Source organism: Sapajus apella, unplaced genomic scaffold (assembly GCF_009761245.1).
Source record: "Sapajus apella isolate SASKATOON/1434 unplaced genomic scaffold, GSC_monkey_1.0 scaffold106, whole genome shotgun sequence".
NCBI classification, from domain to species: Eukaryota; Metazoa; Chordata; class Mammalia; order Primates; family Cebidae; genus Sapajus; species Sapajus apella.
This window is the reverse complement of record NW_022437046.1, coordinates 1,758,942-1,776,217: the sequence shown is the minus strand read 5'-3', so window position 1 is coordinate 1,776,217 and position 17,276 is coordinate 1,758,942. Positions and strand designations below refer to the sequence as shown.

The window sequence follows — 17,276 nt, the reverse complement described above, 5'->3', positions numbered from 1 at the left end:
AGAATGTGTGTGAAGTGCTCTACCAAAACTCTGGGAAGGGCTGTCAGGATATATGAAACGTCATTTCCATCTTCTGCCTTCCCTACCAGTGAAAGCTGCTTTCAGTACTGAAGGTGCTATCTGTGACCAAGGGCAGAGCTGAGCTAACTGCCTTACCCCAGCATCATAGCTAAATTTTGGTCTCCTTCATCAGAGGAACTGACTTAATGGATGATACAATCAGGCCACAGGTTCTCAGCACACCACCTAGATCCCCTTCCTCTCTGACCCATCACCCTAGCTACATCCACAAGCCAGAGACCCAGTGGGAGGACATCAACTGACCTTAGCCCTGACCCTGCTTGGATGGAAGACCTTTCCCTCTGAGCTGCCACATCTCCAACTTTAAAAGGAATGGAATGATGGCTAGGCACAGTAGCTCATGCCTGTAATCCCAGGCCAAGGCTGGCAGATCACCTGAGGTCAGCAGTTCGAGACCAGCCTAGCCAACATGGTGAAACCCCATCTATACTAAAAATATAAAAATTAGCTGGGCATGGTGGCAGGTACCTGTAATCCCAGCTACTCAGGAGGCTGAGGCAGGAGAATTGCTTGAACCCAGGAGGCAGAGGTTGCGGTGAGCCAAGATCGTGCCACTGCACTCCAGCCTGGGTAACAGAGTGAGACTCCATCTCAAAAAAAAAAAAAAAAAAGGAATGGAATGAGGTGATCTCCAAGGGCTTATCCAACCCTCATGCCCTGGATCAGTTAAGTTTCTACAGAGACATCACACAAAAAAGGTCACAATATTTGAAACCAGACTTACTAATACACAGACTTCTTTGGCAAGAAATTGAAAAGAAAACAAGCCACTGGGCTCTCCGACTGGGAGTTGGGACAAAACAAACCCTTATCCTCTAGGTTGTAACTGCATCCCAGGCTTCGCAATCCACTCACTGCCTGAAGAGCACAGCGGCAGCTTTTGGTTTTGTGGCCAATGACTGCCCAGCCCTCTCTCAGTGGCCTTAGGAAGAAATCCAGCTGCTCTGAATCTTCACATTTATTTTGTTCATTGTGAAGTTGTTTTTCATGACAGAAATATAACTAAATTACAGAACTTTTAGAAGGGGGGGATTAAAATTTATCCCCAAATTCTACAACTTTTAAGTATACTCCTAGTCTCTTCCCGTGTTTGCTTTGTTACTGCTTGATCTGCCAAGAACCAAATGAATGCCAAAGAGCATCTTGTTCCTGGACTATTTTCCCTTGGTCCCAGAGGCCAAAAAACACACTTTTGCCATGTCTGTTTCTGAGAGCTCTGGTCTGGGAATATTTTCCTGGAATGGTTGTTTTATTTATTTATTTATTTATTTTGAGATGAAGTTTTCCTCTTGTTGCCCAGGCTGGAGTGCAATGGTGCAATCTTGACTCACTGCAACCTCCACCTCCTGGGTTTAAGCAATTCTCCTGCCTCCCAGGTAGCTGGGATTACAGGCATGCGCCACCACACTCAGCTCATTTTTTTGTATTTTTAGTAGAAACAGGTTTCTCCATTTTAGCCAGGCTGGTTTCAAACTCCTGACCTCAGGTGATCTACCTGCCTTAGCCTCCCAAAGTGCTGGGATTACAGGCATGAACCACTGTGCCTGGCCTTTTCCTGGATTGTTTTATGTTGAAACATAACAGAAAAGAACTCAGAGACAGGGCACACAGCCCTTCTACACTGCACACAGAACTCACTCTTCACCACTTGCTCCTGTGAGAGACAGAGAAAACACAGTCAAGATTTATTCCAGTCCCTATGCCACCTCAGATTAGCTGTGACCTTAGGCTCATCCCCTCACCTTCTGGACCCTGCTTTCCTCATCTGTAAAGTGGGAACAAGCAGATAGTACAAACTTCTAAGATCCAAGAGGATGGAACAGGGTAATGTACAGATAAACTGAAAATATTTGTGATGAGTGGATGTGCCTCCAGTGCAAGGGCCTATATCCAAGCATGGGTATGTCTGAATCTCACAAATGGGTCCACATCTGATGGTGTCAGATCTCTCTGGAGATCACCTCTATTGAGTTCAGCAAATTTGCTGCCCCAGGTCATGTTCAGGTCTCTGGAGCCCTGTCCCTTGTCACTAAGAGGCTTGCATCTGGTGGGAGAGACTCGGGAATAGCAGACTGAAGTCAGGGACTGAGAGATGACCAAGGGGTAGCAGGAGCACAGGATAGGGGCATCTGTCATTTCTCCCTCACTGGGATCTCAGGCTCACTAAGGCCTGAGATTGGGCAGGGCAGGCAGAGGCTATGGTCCTCATGCCTACAGACCAGCTGGGCAGAAGAGCCATGTCACCTTTAGGGAGGCTTGGGGCAGGAAGTTTCACAGGTGGGAGAGCCTGGAAGTCACTGTGACCTGCCCAAGATCTCCCAGGAAGACAGAACTGGAGAACCTAGGACTAGGCCTTCACAAGGTCCGGCCAGCCCCTCTTTAGAACCTGAATCCAGTTTTTAGAAAAGCGGGAATCAGAGGCCTGGGTTCTTATCCCAGCTCTGCTGTGTGACCCAAGGGAGTTGCCCTATCTCTGGGCCTCAGTTTTTATACCCATGAGTGCATGCCATTCCAGATTTGAGCTAGGCACTATTCAGGCAGGCATCCCAACCAGAGTCCTGAAAACCTGGGCACTGACTGCTGAGAGCCGGAGGGGCTGTCAGCGTCTATTTTCACCCCTCTGCTGGATGGGACTGAAGATGCTGGAGGGAGGAACAGCCTTGCTACTGACATATCCCTCTGAACTCCTCTGCTCAGTTTGTGAGCTCCTCTTCCTTCTGCCTACCTCATTCCCAGGAACTCCTTGGCCTGTGTGGCCTTCCAGACTTGTTCTTCCAGGAAGCACCCCCTCCTACTGGGAGGCGGACCGCCAAGCAAATTAAGGTGAACATGTGTTCCCTGAGAGGGGCAACTCCACCCCCACGGAGGCAGTGTGTGTGGTAAGATTGGCGCCTATAAAGTAGAAGGGAAGGTTTTGCGGGAGCCAAGAGGTCACTGTCCCAGAGATCAGTAAGACTATTTCCTGAGCACTTCCTCTGGGCTCTCTAAGCACAGTCTCCACTACAACCCTGTGAAATGGGGGAAAAACACAATGGCACAGCTGGTAAGTGCCTCCCAGGATTCAAGTTCCTTCAGTCCTGTGTCCCTGCATGTCCCTTGCTCCAAAGGACACCAACCATCTGGGTCAGGACCCAGAACAGAAAAAGGTGAAGATGCAGCAGGGGAGTCAGGTTAGACACAGGCTACATCACACCTCAACTCCCGAGGTGGCAGGAAGGGGACATGCCAGGCAGCCCTGCCAAGAGTGTGTGTAATGCAGCCACGGTCCAGCTGCGTGACCTCTCTGAGCTGTTTTCTCACCTGGGAAACATGGTATCTGCATGGCAATGTGATTGCGAGAAACAAATTACACTGCAGAAAGGGTGCAGGGTGGGGCCTGGCACCTCCTAAGGGCTCAGTCACGGTGGCTGCCGGAGTGTCTGTCTCCCCAGCCGTGTGTCCCTGGAGGCGGGAATGGCCACAGTAGACTAGGCAGCTGGTGACCTCTGGTGGCTGCTGGGAGCCAGAACATGAGGGCTGGGGCAGGGTAGAAGTCCTAGTGTCAAAGAATGTTGGAACCCAAGACTTCTTAGACTGTTAGATTGGCTGAGTCCTTGAATATGAGAATTTTGTTGTTATGAAGTTTCTGTCTTGTTGCCTAGCCTGGAGTGCAATGACACATTCTCGGCTCACTGCAACCTCCTCCTCCCAGGTTTCAGCAGTTCTCCTGCCTCAGCCTCCCAAGTAGCTGAGATTACAGGCATGCACCACCATGGCCAGCTAATTTTGTATTTTTAGTAGAGACAGGGTTTCACTGCGTTGGTCAGGTTGGTCTCGAACTCTTGACTTCAGGTGATTCATCCTCCTCAGCCTCCCAAAGTGCTGTGATTACAGGCAACAGCCACTGCGTCTGGCCTGAATAACAGAATTTAACCACTTAATAAACATTCCCTGAGGCGTTCTCTGTGCCAGGCCTGATCCCAGGGTATCTGTTCCCATCCTGGCCTCTCCCAAGAGTTTCTTGTCTTAAAATGGAGGGAAGCAGACACAAAAGGAGCTCAGGGACAGAGGCGGCCTTTACCCAGCCTGGCAGGCGAGGGAAGGGGGATCCTGAAAGAAAAATTTGAATTTGGGGCTGAGAGGGAAGGAGAACATTCTGGGAAGACAGAAAAGTATGTCTGAGATGCACTCACAATAGCAAGGAAATAGGCATGGTGGCAAGCACCTGTAGGCCCAGCTACTCAGGAAGCTAAGGCAGGAGGATTACTTGAGCACAGGGGTGAGACCAGCCTAGGCAACATGGTGAGACCTCATCTCTAAATGAGTAATGAATGAGTGAATAGCAAGGAAGTGAATATGCAGCTGAGAAGCCAGCAGAGTCACATCCAAAGGGCTCCAAGTTTCACGTTGGGGTTGGGGGTGGTCTCTGAAGGCGGCAGGGGAACTCCAAAGGATTGGACTTGTGATTGCAACACCCTAGAATGTCACTCTTGAGCCTAGCGTGGTGGTGTGCACCTGTAACCCCAGCCCTTTGGGAGGATCAGGTGGGAGGACTGCTTAAACCCAGGGGTTTGGGGCTGTAAGAGTTTGAGGCTGCAGTGAGCTTTTTTGTGTCTCAAAAGCAACAAAAAGTCGCTCTGGCCATAGTAAAGGAAAGGGTTGGATGGGAAGGCTGCAGGTCTAGAAGGTGGCCCACAGTGGCAGGAGGGATGGAGGGGTGCTAGATCTAGTAGCACAAGGTCCCAGGGATAGGGTGCAGGAGGAACAGGTCACTTGCATGGGAGATGATGGCCAGGAGGCAGCTGGGCCAGGAGTAGGGAGTCAGCGGAGTATAGGTGTTGCTATTTAACCAACACTGTCTCCACAGGCCTGTGGCCAGCCCTAGGTTGGTGAAGAAAGTTGGTTTGCCCCAACTCTGCGTGTGGGCTCTGCCTTGTAAGCAAAGCCCCAGGCCCAGGTCTGGCTCACAGATGCCCTCCCCCAGGCACAGACACACAGAGACCCTGCTCTGCCCCACCCTGGACTCTATGTCTGGAGGAAGAACGGAGATCCAGTCTAAGGGAAGCCCTGTGTACCAAGGACTTGGATACCAGTACCTGGGTTTTTAGGATCTTCCCCCCAGGACCCCTCTGGGCTGCCTCCCTGCTCCCTCCTCAGAGCTCTCAAAGCCCCTCCTCAGCTTCGGTCTATCCTGAGTCCCTGAAGCAGGTAGGCCCAACATGTTGCTTTGGCTTCAGGACCAGGCCGAACCAAGAGTCACATCCATGGCTCTTTGCCGCCTCTGGGCCTTTCTTCCTACTGTTTCCGTGGTTAGACTTCAGCAGCACGTGTCTCCCCAGGCAGAGGCTGGGCTAGCTGCCCCAGCTCTTTATGGAAAGAGGAAGGGGGCCAAGCCTGGATCTTCCAGAGTCCACTAGCCCAAAGGTCTTTGTACCATGAATGCTGCAAAGAGGCAGGCAGATGCAGTTTAGCTATAAAATTTTTTCTACTTTGGGAGAAAAAGTGAGGAGATAGAGATAAAAATACAAAGAAAAACTACCGTAATACCCCAATGCATACTTCATTTTTAAGCAAACAGGCTAGGTCCTGCCAGGCCTTCTTCCCCATTAAATCCCAAGGCCATCCCCAGTCCCAACCCCAGCCCCACTGGCTCAGGAACCCTGTGTGCCGAGGGAAGCTTCAGGCTTCAGGCAAGAGCTCCAGCTCAGGCAGGGAAGTCGTGGCCCTAGTGCCAGAGCACAATCTTCCTGCCCTGGTCCACGCTCACCACGTGGCTCCCGGAGTAGCACCAGGCCACGGCGTTGACAGCAGTGCTGGGGAAAGGGAGGGGCAGGCTTCAGGGGGGCTTCAGGAACTGCACCTGCAACCTGGCTGTGCCCCTACTGCTGGACATGAGCAGTTTGAGGCCCTCTCTTGAGCCTTTTTCCAGATCTGTAAAGTGAGCTCACAGGGCTGTGGAGAGGACAGACCCAGTGCATGTGGAAAGTACCTTGTGAACTGCAAAGGGCTCTGGTCGGCTGGAAGGTGGAGGGACAAGGGCTGGGGACTCCCAGGTCCCGAGTATGTCAGAACCTGGAATCGGCCTGGCAGGACTGGGGCCAGGCAGGTGGCCGGGTGGAGGCCATGCTCACCAATGGGGTCCCTGAAGTCTGCTCTCCAGTTTCCCAGTGTCCACATCCCAGATGTAAAGGGCCCCATCGCAGGAGCCTGCCAGTGCATAGCTTCTGTCCGGGCTATAGTGGCCACAGCAGAGCAAAAAAAGAGGGTCAGAGGGGAGGGCACACACACGGTCCAGCAGGGTACACTTGGGCATAGGCATATGCTCTCCCAAACATACCTGAACACAGCTTTGGTCCAGTCAGAGCCACACTTGAAGCCATCGGCCCTGAGGACAGACAGGGCTGGGGTCAGAACAGAGGTAACCACTGGTCTCTGGCCTCTGCAGGGGGCTTCCAGAGCGTCCCCTCTCACAAAGGATTTGGTACCTCAGTAGGACCTGGTCTAGATGGACCCCCAGGGAGGGGCCCAAGAGGGCCTATTAGAGGAGAAGAGAGGCTTAGCTGTCCAAGCAAAGGCCACAGGGTCAGCAAGCACAAGGCTGGTACCTGAACACCTGGCGGATGTTGCTGACACGCAGGTCGATGACCTTGAGTGTGTCGTCTCGGGAACAGCTGAGCAGGTGTAGCTGGTCATGGCTGAGGCTCAAGGAGGTGACCCGGCCCTGCACAGGGATGACCTGGGTGCAGTGGGGCCCCCTGAAGAACAAGGACAGAGACAGGGATGAGGAACAGCCTAGCCAGGCCATTCCTGACAGGAAGGGGCCAGGCGCAGCAGCCTTCCCAGCTAACCATGTCCAGAGAAACCCCAGGGCCTCGGATCACTGGGGTAGAGGCTGCCAGGGACTCATTTTCCTTCTCCTCACTGCAGCCAGCTGCCTCCATTGAGGAACTTAGGCAGACTTTGAAAGCTGGAGCCCTTGAAACCCTTGGTCACTAAAATAAGCACCATCTCTTCTGAGCAATGAAGTCTGTCTTTAAAAAAAATACGAGAGAGAAAGAAGAGTTGCAAACAATAATAGCTGCAGATCCGTGCGTAAAGGCTTGAGGCAGGCCTAGCATTGACTCTAGCTTTGCTTTTTATTTTTATTTTTATTTTTTTTCTGAGACAGAGCCTCGCTCTGTTGCCCAAGCTGGAGTGCAGTGGTGCAATCTTGGGTCACTATATTGTAACCTCTGCCTCCTGGGTTCAAGTGATTCTCCTGCCTCAGCCTCACAAGTAGCTGGGATTACACGCATGTGCCACCACGCCTGGCTACTATTTTTAGTAGAGACGCGGTTTCACCATGTTGGCCAGGCTGGTCTCGAACACCTGACCTCAGGTGATCCACAAGCCTCGGCCTCCCAAAGTGCTGGGATTACAGGCATGAGCCACTGCACCCGGCCTCTATCTTTGCTTTTGCAAACAATTCAAGCCCAAAGTTAGGGTCTTTGGTTTAAAAAACAACTAAAAGAATTTTTTTCTTCTTGATATAAAAGTGGTAACTAAATGGAAAAAGGTGCATCTCCATCTTCGTTGCAAGATCCAGGCGGAGTCCAGCATTGGACCAAGAGTCATGAAGACAGTGGCACAGCCTCCTGGGGCAGCTGAGCCCAGCTGAGAGGCACCAGCTGGCAGTGCCAGCCCCACAGCCTTGCCTGCCCATAGTGCCACCAAGATTCCTGCCATGACCAGAGAAGGGAACAAGAACTTGGGAGCCCTGTCCCCAGGCCTCCCCCAGTCCTCCCCCACCCTGCACCTGTCACCTGCTGTCCCAGAACCGGATCTTCTGGTCATTGTGGCCACTAATGATGATATGGTCCCCACACACCACGTCGTTACAGTAGGAAAGGACATTGATGGTCCTGGAGCCTGGAGACCAAGCAGCAGACCCCAGGGCCTCAGAGGAAGGTTGTCAGGAGCCAGCCCACAGGACAGATGGAGAAGCTGAGGCCCAGAACAGTGTCCTCCCAAAACTAGAACCCAGGTCTTCTGCTTCCCACCCCAGGGCTCACCCACATCTTTTTCCTACCCACAGCCTAAGGTCACCAAGAAACCGCACAGAAAACACCATTGGGAGATAGAGAAGGGCCTTGAGAGGTTTTATCCCCAAATGCCTATGAATCTCAGAGCCACTCCCAGAGAGCAGGTGAGGTCCTTTGTGCCCTGGCCTGGGGCTTCTGGCTGATAGGGAGGGGAGGTGGGGCTGGGGCTCACAGTAGGCGCGGCCGAGGTCCCACTCCTTCACTGTCCGGTCACGGCTCCCAGTCACTGCCTGGTGCCTCGTTAGCTTGAATTTGGCAGCTGTCACCTTATCCTTGTGTCCAGACAGTGTCTCCTGTACTCCAGCCCCAGATGCATATCAAGAGTGTGGCCAAGACCCCATAACAGGCCCTCTAGTGCTAAGGTATGACCCCTGACCCCCAAGGCACCCTCCCCAGTCAGGCCTCACCTTGGACTGTGCCTCCCCCACCTTCCAGAGCTGGGCAGCCTGGTTGTAAGTTGCTGCTAAAACCTGGTAGCCCTGGAGAAATAGGAGAGGAAGTGAGAGGTGCTAAGCCGGAGGCAACATCCTTCAGGCCAGAGAATGAGGCTAGGGACTGTCCCAGGGCTTCCCATGGCCCAGGTCACCATGGCAGGCAGAGGAGCCTCTGGCCTAGGGAGGAGGATCTGTGTAAGAGCCCAAGGGCTGATTCTAGGGTATCCATGGTGTGCCCTCAAGGCCCAGAGCCCCCACCTGCCCAGTGTGGAGATCGGAGGGGGTGCAATCCCATGCCACTGAGGCAAAGCTCCTCACCGAGGGGTCAAAGTCCACACTGGTGATGCTGCCACCAGCTCCCTCCAGGGTCTGGTTGGCCTCCAGGCGACCTGGGGGGACCAGAAGAAGAGACAGTTCAAATGAGGTCCTAACCTCACAAAATGGAGGGATTGGAACTGAGAGTGGGAAGTTCCCCCTCCCCACCCCAGGTTAGAAGACAGAATCGCTGTGTCTGTCTGGGAGCCTGGGCTGGAGACTACACCTCCCCTGACTGCTGGCACTGGGTCCCAGGGGATAGCTAGTCATTTCACAGACCAGGCTAGAGAGGACCAGGGAGAAGGGACTTCTGTAGGTCATGCAGCAAGCCAGGGTCAGGCTAGCCAGAGACTTCCTTTTTCTAGGAGGCCCCCAGGAGCGGGCGCTGACTCCCCAGAATACAACCCACTATAGCGCACAGAGCTTGGGACAAGGCAGACAGTTCATGCTTGTCTCTTAGCTGAGTTCTGAGAGTTCAAGTGATGCTAGAAGAGGGTCACCTGGGGGACTCAGGGGCCAGCTCCTCAAGGGCCTGTCCCTGTAGGACCTCATGATAGGGGACCCCCACCAACCCCCAACAGGGACTATCTGAACTGAGCCCTCCCTATTCTGCAAATCTGGACCCTAGGAGCTGGGAGGCTCCACTCATCTTCAGAGCAGCGAATCCAGAGTCTCACTCTTGTCAAGCCATTGTCTAGTCACTGCCCACAGAATGTTTTAGATGGGGAAACAAAGAGATCCAGGACCTCTGCCCACCAAGGAGTCAGCTGAGGAGGGGGTCTGGAGAGAAGCACAGGGTTGGCCTGCAGGGGAGGGCTCCTTACTTCCAACAACATTCCAGAGGTGGATCAGGCGGTCAGCCCCTCCAGTGGCCAGGAGGCTGCTGTTGGGGCCAAAACGAACAGCATTGACCTCAGAGAGGTGAGCGTCCTGTGGGGAAAAGGGAGATTGGTACCCCAGCCCTCCCTGCGCATGCCTCTGTGAGTGCTCACAGGCCCCCTCTCATGGGTACCTGTGTAGACACAGCCCACTGCAGATGTGATACTGCATCCCCGGTCTCTGTGTCCACACTTTTGAATTTCAAACCTAGTCCTACCAGGTGTTCTCACCTTTGCCTGGATCCCTGCAGCAGCCTCCGTGCTATGCTGCCCTACTCCCCATCTGACCTCCTGGCCTCCCAGCCTTCTCTCTGTCCCTCCCAAGCTCACATCATAACATGCTTGAGTGGCTTCCACCACAGGCTGTGGGAGGCAGCCTCCTGCTCCTGCTGCGGAGCCCAGCCTTGCTTCCCTGGCCTCCTGGGACCACCCCCCATGTCAGGACCGTCCCCATGGCTGTACTCCATCACCACTGCCCCACCCATGTGGCCCCGCTCCTCCCTTACCAGTACATCCTGAGCCTGGATAGGAAGTCGGGCGGCCACACACAGAGGGATGCTCTGGTATCGTTGCTCAGGGGCTCCCCCAATTGAGTGACCTCTCCTCTTCTTAAAACTGGGGGTAAGGTGGGTTGGGGTCAGGAGGGCATTTAGCAAGGCCTTCTCAGGTGGGAACCTCCAGCTCCCCTGAGGCATCAACCATGGGAAGCAGACAGGGCAGGAGGCAGAACACAGCCCCAAGGAGCAGCCAGTGCATTCCCAAACCCTGCCTCAACCCCAGGGGTTGGCGTGGAAAGGGGTGGGAGCATACAGAGGCAGGAGCAGGGTAGGGTTGGTAGGTGCAGAGAAACCTCAGGGCTAAGGTTTCAATCCCAGTCTTGCCACTGCTTGGCTCTGTGACTCTGAATGAGTCCCTGACATTTCTGAGCATGTTTCCCAATTGAGTGGGAGTTCCTGTCCTGCCTCAGGCTGGAGCTCTTGGTCCCCTGTGAGGACCCTGGATGAAGACAGAACCTTGTGAGGACAGAACCTGGAAGACAGCTGAGCAGGGGCTTGGGGCTGAGGCCATTCACCTGGCTCCTGGCTCCAGGACCCAACAGACTCACAGGCAGACAGCTGTGCACCACAGGGACAGACAGGCTGAGGCACAGACACAGACCAAGCCTGGGCTGGGGAGCCCAACACACACGGGGGTGCACACACAGGCACACACACACACTTACTCCAGAAGACCCTTCACCACATCCACACAGCGGGACAGCGTCAGAGAGGTGGCTGAGGCAGACCTGGGACAAAACCGAGAGAGACGTGCTAAGGGACTGGCTGGTGTGTGTACAAATGGCTGTCTGTCATCTTCAAACTGCCGGAGACTTAGAGGCTCGTAACCTCTCAAGTCCGGGACAAGAACTTGACTTCTCTAAGACCAGAAGAGTAGAGTGGCCCAGACCAGTCCCAAGAAGGTCACAGCAGCAATGGATTTGGTAATGAAAATCTCCCAAGGTCTCCACCATGATGGGGAGAACTGCCTCACCCTACAAATATCCACCAACAAAAGTTCCTGAGAAGCTGAGCTGGGGCCTACAGGGAGAAGAGGTGCTGAAGATCTCCCCAGGCTGGGGATAGGAGTGGGGGAAGCCTAAGCTTGCTGGGTGACCTCAGCAATGCCCAGGAGAGGGTGTGTCCTGCAAATAACTTGGCCCAGAATGCATGCCAAGGACTTTGGAAACTGGCATCTCATGCCCCTCCCCATGGTTTCTTCACTGCCCCAAGGCCTGGATACCAGGGACCTGCAAGGAAAGACTGAGAAGAGGCATTAGGCTGGGGAATGGGGCCCAGAGAGGGCAGCCTCAATGACAGGCAAATCAAGAAAGATGGGGGAGACTCTGCAGAGGGGCACCCAAGGACTGATGCCCAATCCAGTCCCACCAGTGTGAGCACACATCTACACATGCTTATATATTCACACACACAGATGGACTCAGTCAAGCTCACTCAGGCACACCTGTGCCTCCTGTCCCTGCAGATGCACATGCTTGCACACCTATGGCTGCACACACACACCTGGCATGGCTGGGCTCTAGGCTTTGCCCACAGGTTCCCTCCTGGTGATAGCTATTCACAAGCATGACATCCCACTCCCAGAGCTCCGATTCCAGGAAGGAGGAAAAGGGTTAAGGGTAGGGGTTGGGGTGAGATAGAACTGACCCCAAGTGGTTCCAGACAATGGAGGTCAGACTAGTCCTGGAAGGTCTGAGCTTTCCGACGTCTTCTCAAACCCCCTCCCAACCCAAGCGCTGACTCCAAGGTCCAACAGAAAGACCCTGGCAGCCTCTGGGCTGGGGCTCAGCTTAGGCTCTGGGACTGTCACCTGGGTCCTCACCTGAAGGGCCTCTTCCACTTCTCACAAGCCTTACTCTCCAGGGGCTCTGGCTCAGGGGCCAGGGCCAGAGTCTCGGTTCTCTCCCTCATCACATCGCCTAGGGCGTCCGGGCTCCTGAGAGAGGTAATGAAGCTCAGAAAGGCCAAGGGACCAAGCCAGCAGCTCCTTTCCCCAGCACAGGACACAGTGAAAACAGGAATTCCCAGTGAAGAGAGTTCTGTGTGGGCACACGTGCAGTGGGCACGCATGCAAGCTCCTAAGACCACACGGTTCTCTGCAGGTGCCCCGCGGGTCCTGACAACTTGAGGGTCGCGGGACGGGGCTGTGCACAGTACAGTCGGCGGCCTGGGTCGCCGCTGGCAGGCGGGGATGGGAGGCAGAACCCAAGGGTCGGACTGGCCCATCCCCACTCTTACTCGCTGATGCTCACGGTCCGCTTGGCAGCCTTCTTCAGCTCCTGGGACACCCGCGCCTGCTTGGCCCTGGTTGAGTGAAAAGCGTCCTGAGAGCTCGCGCGGCGCCTCGCACGGAGGCGGGGCGCGACCCGGTCCCTTCCCCAGGAGGCGGCTGCGACCCTCCTCCCTTCCAGACAACTGGGAATCCCGACTCCTCTCTGCAGGGGCGGGGCCGTCCCCCAGAAGGGGCGGGGCCGCTTCCTCACCGCTCCCGGCGCTCGTTGCGCAAGTTGCGCTCAGCGGCGGCGCTGGCCTTGCGCTGCACAAGCCTTTCCAGCAGGTCGCGCGCGTCCTCCTGGAGCCTGCGCAGTGCCGCCTCCTGGAGTCCGGCTTGCGCGCGAAGCGCCCCGTAGGCTTCCCGCTGCGCGGCGTTCTGCGCCCGCTGCTCCTCCACCTGCTGGGCCTGCTGTGCCCGCGCCTCTCGCAGCTGCACCACGCGGGCCTCCAGGGCCGCCAGCCTGAAGGATGGAGAGAGCTGATGGCGGGTCCCTAGACTCCCCCGTCACTGCCCAGTGGGAACCTGCCTTGGAGCCAAGACAGACCTGCCCCTGCCACGGGGCCAGCCGGGTGGCTAAGCCAGGTCTCCCCCAAGCCTTCGCCCTCAGAGCCCTGCCGTTCGGTTCTCTGGCACCAACCAATGAGCTCAGGGGGCGTTCGGGAGGACATGGGGAAAGCTCTTGGCCGGTGCCATTCCCCTGCCTTCGACATGGCCCTGGGCCTCCCTGAGGTGGACGCGGTCCTCTCGCTCTTGCCCGCGCCCGGGTCTCACCTGTTTCGCCGCTCCTGCAGCTCCGACTCCAGGACGCCCAGGGCCGCGCTCTTCTCCACCACCTGGTAGGCCATCTGGGGGCGGACAGGTGGGCACCGCGGCGCTGAGGCCTCTCCAGGCCTCCAGTCCCTCCCGGGCCAAAGGCGCTAAGGGACGGTCGGCTGCTCCCCTGCCTGCCCCCGTCCTGAAAAGAAAGCTGAGCCCCACAGGTTTGGGACCTTGCACAGGGATGCGCTGCTGTTTGTGGAGCAGTGGAAGGGCCTCGTGCTCTGGATTCAGCCCTGGGTCTCAATCCTCGCCGTGCCGCTGCGTTTCTCTGCTACCCTACTAGGAATCTCTCTGGCAAGAGCAACCCCGTCCACTGCCTCGCCTGAAGAGTGGGAAGCCAGCGCCCCGCTCCCAGCGCCATGCAGAATCACTGCGAGGACTCCCAGCGCGGCGGCTGGCAAATGCCCATCCGGCGCTCGGGCGCCATGATGCTCCCAGCACGCTACACACTTCTTCCCTCCTCACCACACCAGGAGGCTGGCACTGCCACTCACTTCACAGACTAGGACAACGACAGAGAGGTTTAAGTGTCTTGCCCAAAGTCAGGTAGCTAAGAGATTTGAGCCCAAGCCACCTAACTGCATCAGCCTCCATGCAAAGCACTGGTCAGGCGATGTGAGTTCTGTTCCCCACTCCTCCCAGTTGGCTTCCTGGCTTCGTCCAACCCAGGCCTGCCCAGGCACAGGTCTCAGCAGTGAGAAGCCCTGCGCAGAGGCAAACAACGCTAAGATCAGGCATGAACTGGGGGAGCCAGGCTCCTGATTCAATACGGGAGCAGCCTGGCAGCCCAGGGCCATTTCATCTGCACCCCTGCCTCACTCGACGTGCCTTCAGCCCAGCGCCAAGCAGGGTCGATGGAAGAGACAAACCCCAGGCAAGGCAGCTCCGACCAGGGTGGCAAGAGAACAAGACGGTCAGAGGCGCCTCTGGTCCAGACCAAGCCTGGGGGCTCTTGTTTCTAATCTTCCTGTGTTCTCATGTGGGCCTAGTGAGGACAGACTGAGGACCAAGGTTGGTGCTGCCACCTGCACTGACATGACACCCTATGTGAGTGAATCTGCGGAGAGGGAACCTGCACATGTGGGGTGGGGCACCTTTATTCATAGTTGGCCCCATTTATAACATAATTCTTTTTACCACTGAGCAATCTGATAAACACCTCCACTTTTTCACCTGTAACTTGCTTTCACTTATGTTGTATTACACTATTCAATAGTTTATTGTATACCTTTTTTTTTTTTTTTTTTGAGACAGAGTCTCATACTGTTGCTGGAGTGCAATAGTTTGATATCAACTCACTGCGACCTCCGCCTCCCGGGTTCATGTGATTCTCCTGCCTCAGCATCCTGAGTAGCTGGGATTACAGGCACACGCCACCACGCCTGGCTAATTTTTTGTATTTTTAGTAGAGATGGGGTTTCACTATGTTGGCCAGGCTGGTCTTGAACTCCTGACCTTATGATCCACCCACCTCAGCCTCCCAAAGTGCTGGGATTACCGGCGTGAGCTACTGCACCCAGCCCGTTTTTTTTTTAATGGATGAGAGGTTTCTGTGTTGCCCAGGCTGGCCTCAAATGCCTAGCCTCCTCATGCTCCAGGACAACAGAACTGAGCCACCACGGCTCCCTGTATACCTTTCAAAATTCAAGTAGTAGAGGTGGAAAACAGATTAGTAGTTGCCAGGGGTTACTGGAGGAGAGAGGGGTGAATGTGACTAAAAAAGGGTAGCAAGAAAGAGATCTTTGTAGTGGTGAAATAGTGCCATATCTTGACGGTTACACAAATCTACATGTGACAAAATGAAAAAGGACATATACACACTTTATACCAATCCCAGTTTCCTGGTTGTGGGTTCTATAGTTATGTAAGATGTAGCCAGTGGGAGACGCTGGGGGACACAGATAGTCCAGAGAGACACAGGAACTCTGGACTATCCTTGCAACTTCCTGTGAATCTATAATTATTTTAAAATAAAAAGTTGGCAGGGTGCAGTGGCTCACGCCTGTAATCCCAGCACTTTGGGAGGCCTAGGTGGGCGGATCACGACGTCAGGAGTTCAAGAGGAGCCTAACCAACATGGTGAAACCCCATCTCTACTAAAAATACAAAAATTAGCCAGGCGTGGTAGCGCACACCTGTAATCCTCACCTACTCTGTGATGTTGAGGCAGGAGAATCACTTGAACCCAGAAGGTGGAGGTTGCAGTAAGCTGAGATCACGCCACTGGCACTCCAGCCTGGGCAACAGAGCAAGATTCCATCTCAAAAATAAATAAATAAAGTTAAAGTCATAATAATAATAAATGCTTGTGATGTGTGGAAGTACTAAAGAAAATTTTTTAAAAGGAAAGAAAAAGCTTTCCCACTGCCCCCATCCACTGGCTCATCCAATAGGTACTGGCTGGTATATGTCCAGGGAAGGAGTGCTGGGGTGCAGGAAAGTATCTCAGGCAAAGGGAGCCGTGAGCTCAGAGACGAGAGTGGCAGGAGAAGCAACAATAGGCTGGAGACCTCGACAGGGGAGCCAGGCTAGGAGCTTTGGAAGATCTACGGCACACTGACCATGGGGAGAGGTGGTAAGACAGGCTTTTAATCTTTACTCTATAGGCTTCTATTCTCTTTGAGTTGTTTATAAGCATGTTTTGTGTATTGTTTGTCTTTAACGGAGATCATTTTTTTAATTAAAATATGTCACTCTGAGGGCCGGGCGCGGTGGCTCAAGCCTGTAATCCCAGGACTTTGGGAGGCCGAGGCGGGTGGATCACGAGGTCAAGAGATCGAGACCATCCTGGTCAACATGGTGAAACCCCGTCTCTACTAAAAATACAAAAAATTAGCTGGGCATGGTGGCGCGTGCCTGTAATCCCAGCTACTCAGGAGGCTGAGGCAGGAGAATTGCCTGAACCCAGGAGGCGGAGGTTGCGGTGAACCGAGATCGCGCCATTGCACTCCAGCCTGGGTAACAAGAGCGAAACTCCGTCTCAAGAAAAAAAAAAAAAAAAAAATGTCACTCTGAAAGCTGTATGGAGAAGGGACTGGGAGTGCTGAAGAAGTGTTTCAGGGTAGGATGAAGGTTACTTGTACCAGGTCAGATATGGTACATGAAACAGAGGGACATTGATGGATTTGGAGGTAGAGTCAACATGAGCTTGTGACCAGCTCAGGATGGAGGGCTAGGAGTCAGAGGTGACCCTGGGTTTCCAGCATGTAAGAGAACCACTGGGAGCAGTCACAGGAACAGCCTATCTCATTCATTGCTTAGTCTACAAATAGTCATTAGTATGGACTGTGGACACAGGCCCTCAGGATGTAGGTTTGCCTTGAAGGCAAACCAAGACATCTCAGGGCTTGGGGAGCTCACAGCCCAGAAGGCAGGGCAGGGGGGGCTCAGATGTTTTGAGAATCCTCTCAAACAAATATCAAATTGGACCTACAACAGCAGCTCTAGGGAGAGGTTCTCAAGTGAATCCATACCTATGCCCACACTTCTGTTGGGCAGGTGACTTGCCATGCTGTGATTGGATGTGTATTTACTGGGCTATCACAGTCTCCTTCAGAGGACTGGAAGCCCCATGGGGTCAGGTCTTGTTTACTGCTGCATTTCCTGTTCCTTTGATATAGCAATGGTCAACAGTTGTTGAGAGAATGGAGAGCACAGAAGGTGATTTGTGTGGGAGGGGCTCAAATCCTGGCTCTACCTCTCCAAGCCTCAGTTTCCTCCTCTGCAACCATAAAGTTGTGAAGGGTTAACTGAGGCAATGCTTAGCAGTGAGTCAACTCTCGAAATGGTGTGGGCCCTATTATGGGGGAGATGGTGAGTCTGATTTTAGATGTGATGTCCAAAAAGCAGCTGGGCAA

General features: G+C 54.2%; 1 protein-coding gene across 8 annotated transcripts in view; it reads right to left on the bottom strand.

Moving 5' to 3' along the window:
- ATG16L2 (autophagy related 16 like 2) overlaps positions 1-17,276 on the bottom strand; it is a 28,824-nt gene that overhangs the window by 7,939 nt on the left and 3,609 nt on the right. For 3 of the 8 annotated variants that reach the window (XR_004262901.1, XM_032258863.1, XM_032258865.1), the window contains exons 4-17: positions 13,372-13,445; positions 12,809-13,060; positions 12,564-12,629; positions 12,148-12,261; positions 10,991-11,053; positions 10,275-10,383; positions 9,715-9,820; positions 8,894-8,964; positions 8,549-8,620; positions 8,314-8,434; positions 7,863-7,968; positions 6,666-6,815; positions 6,398-6,445; positions 6,192-6,293 (exon numbers count right to left, since the gene is read on the bottom strand). Coding sequence is in view for 7 of the 8 variants with exons in the window: in XM_032258863.1 (XP_032114754.1) it covers positions 6,192-6,293; positions 6,398-6,445; positions 6,666-6,815; positions 7,863-7,968; positions 8,314-8,434; positions 8,549-8,620; positions 8,894-8,964; positions 9,715-9,820; positions 10,275-10,383; positions 10,991-11,053; positions 12,148-12,261; positions 12,564-12,629; positions 12,809-13,060; positions 13,372-13,445 (1,454 nt within the window). In the remaining variant the exon portion in view is untranslated. The other 5 variants (XM_032258861.1, XM_032258862.1, XM_032258864.1 and 2 more) reach the window with 5 other exon arrangements.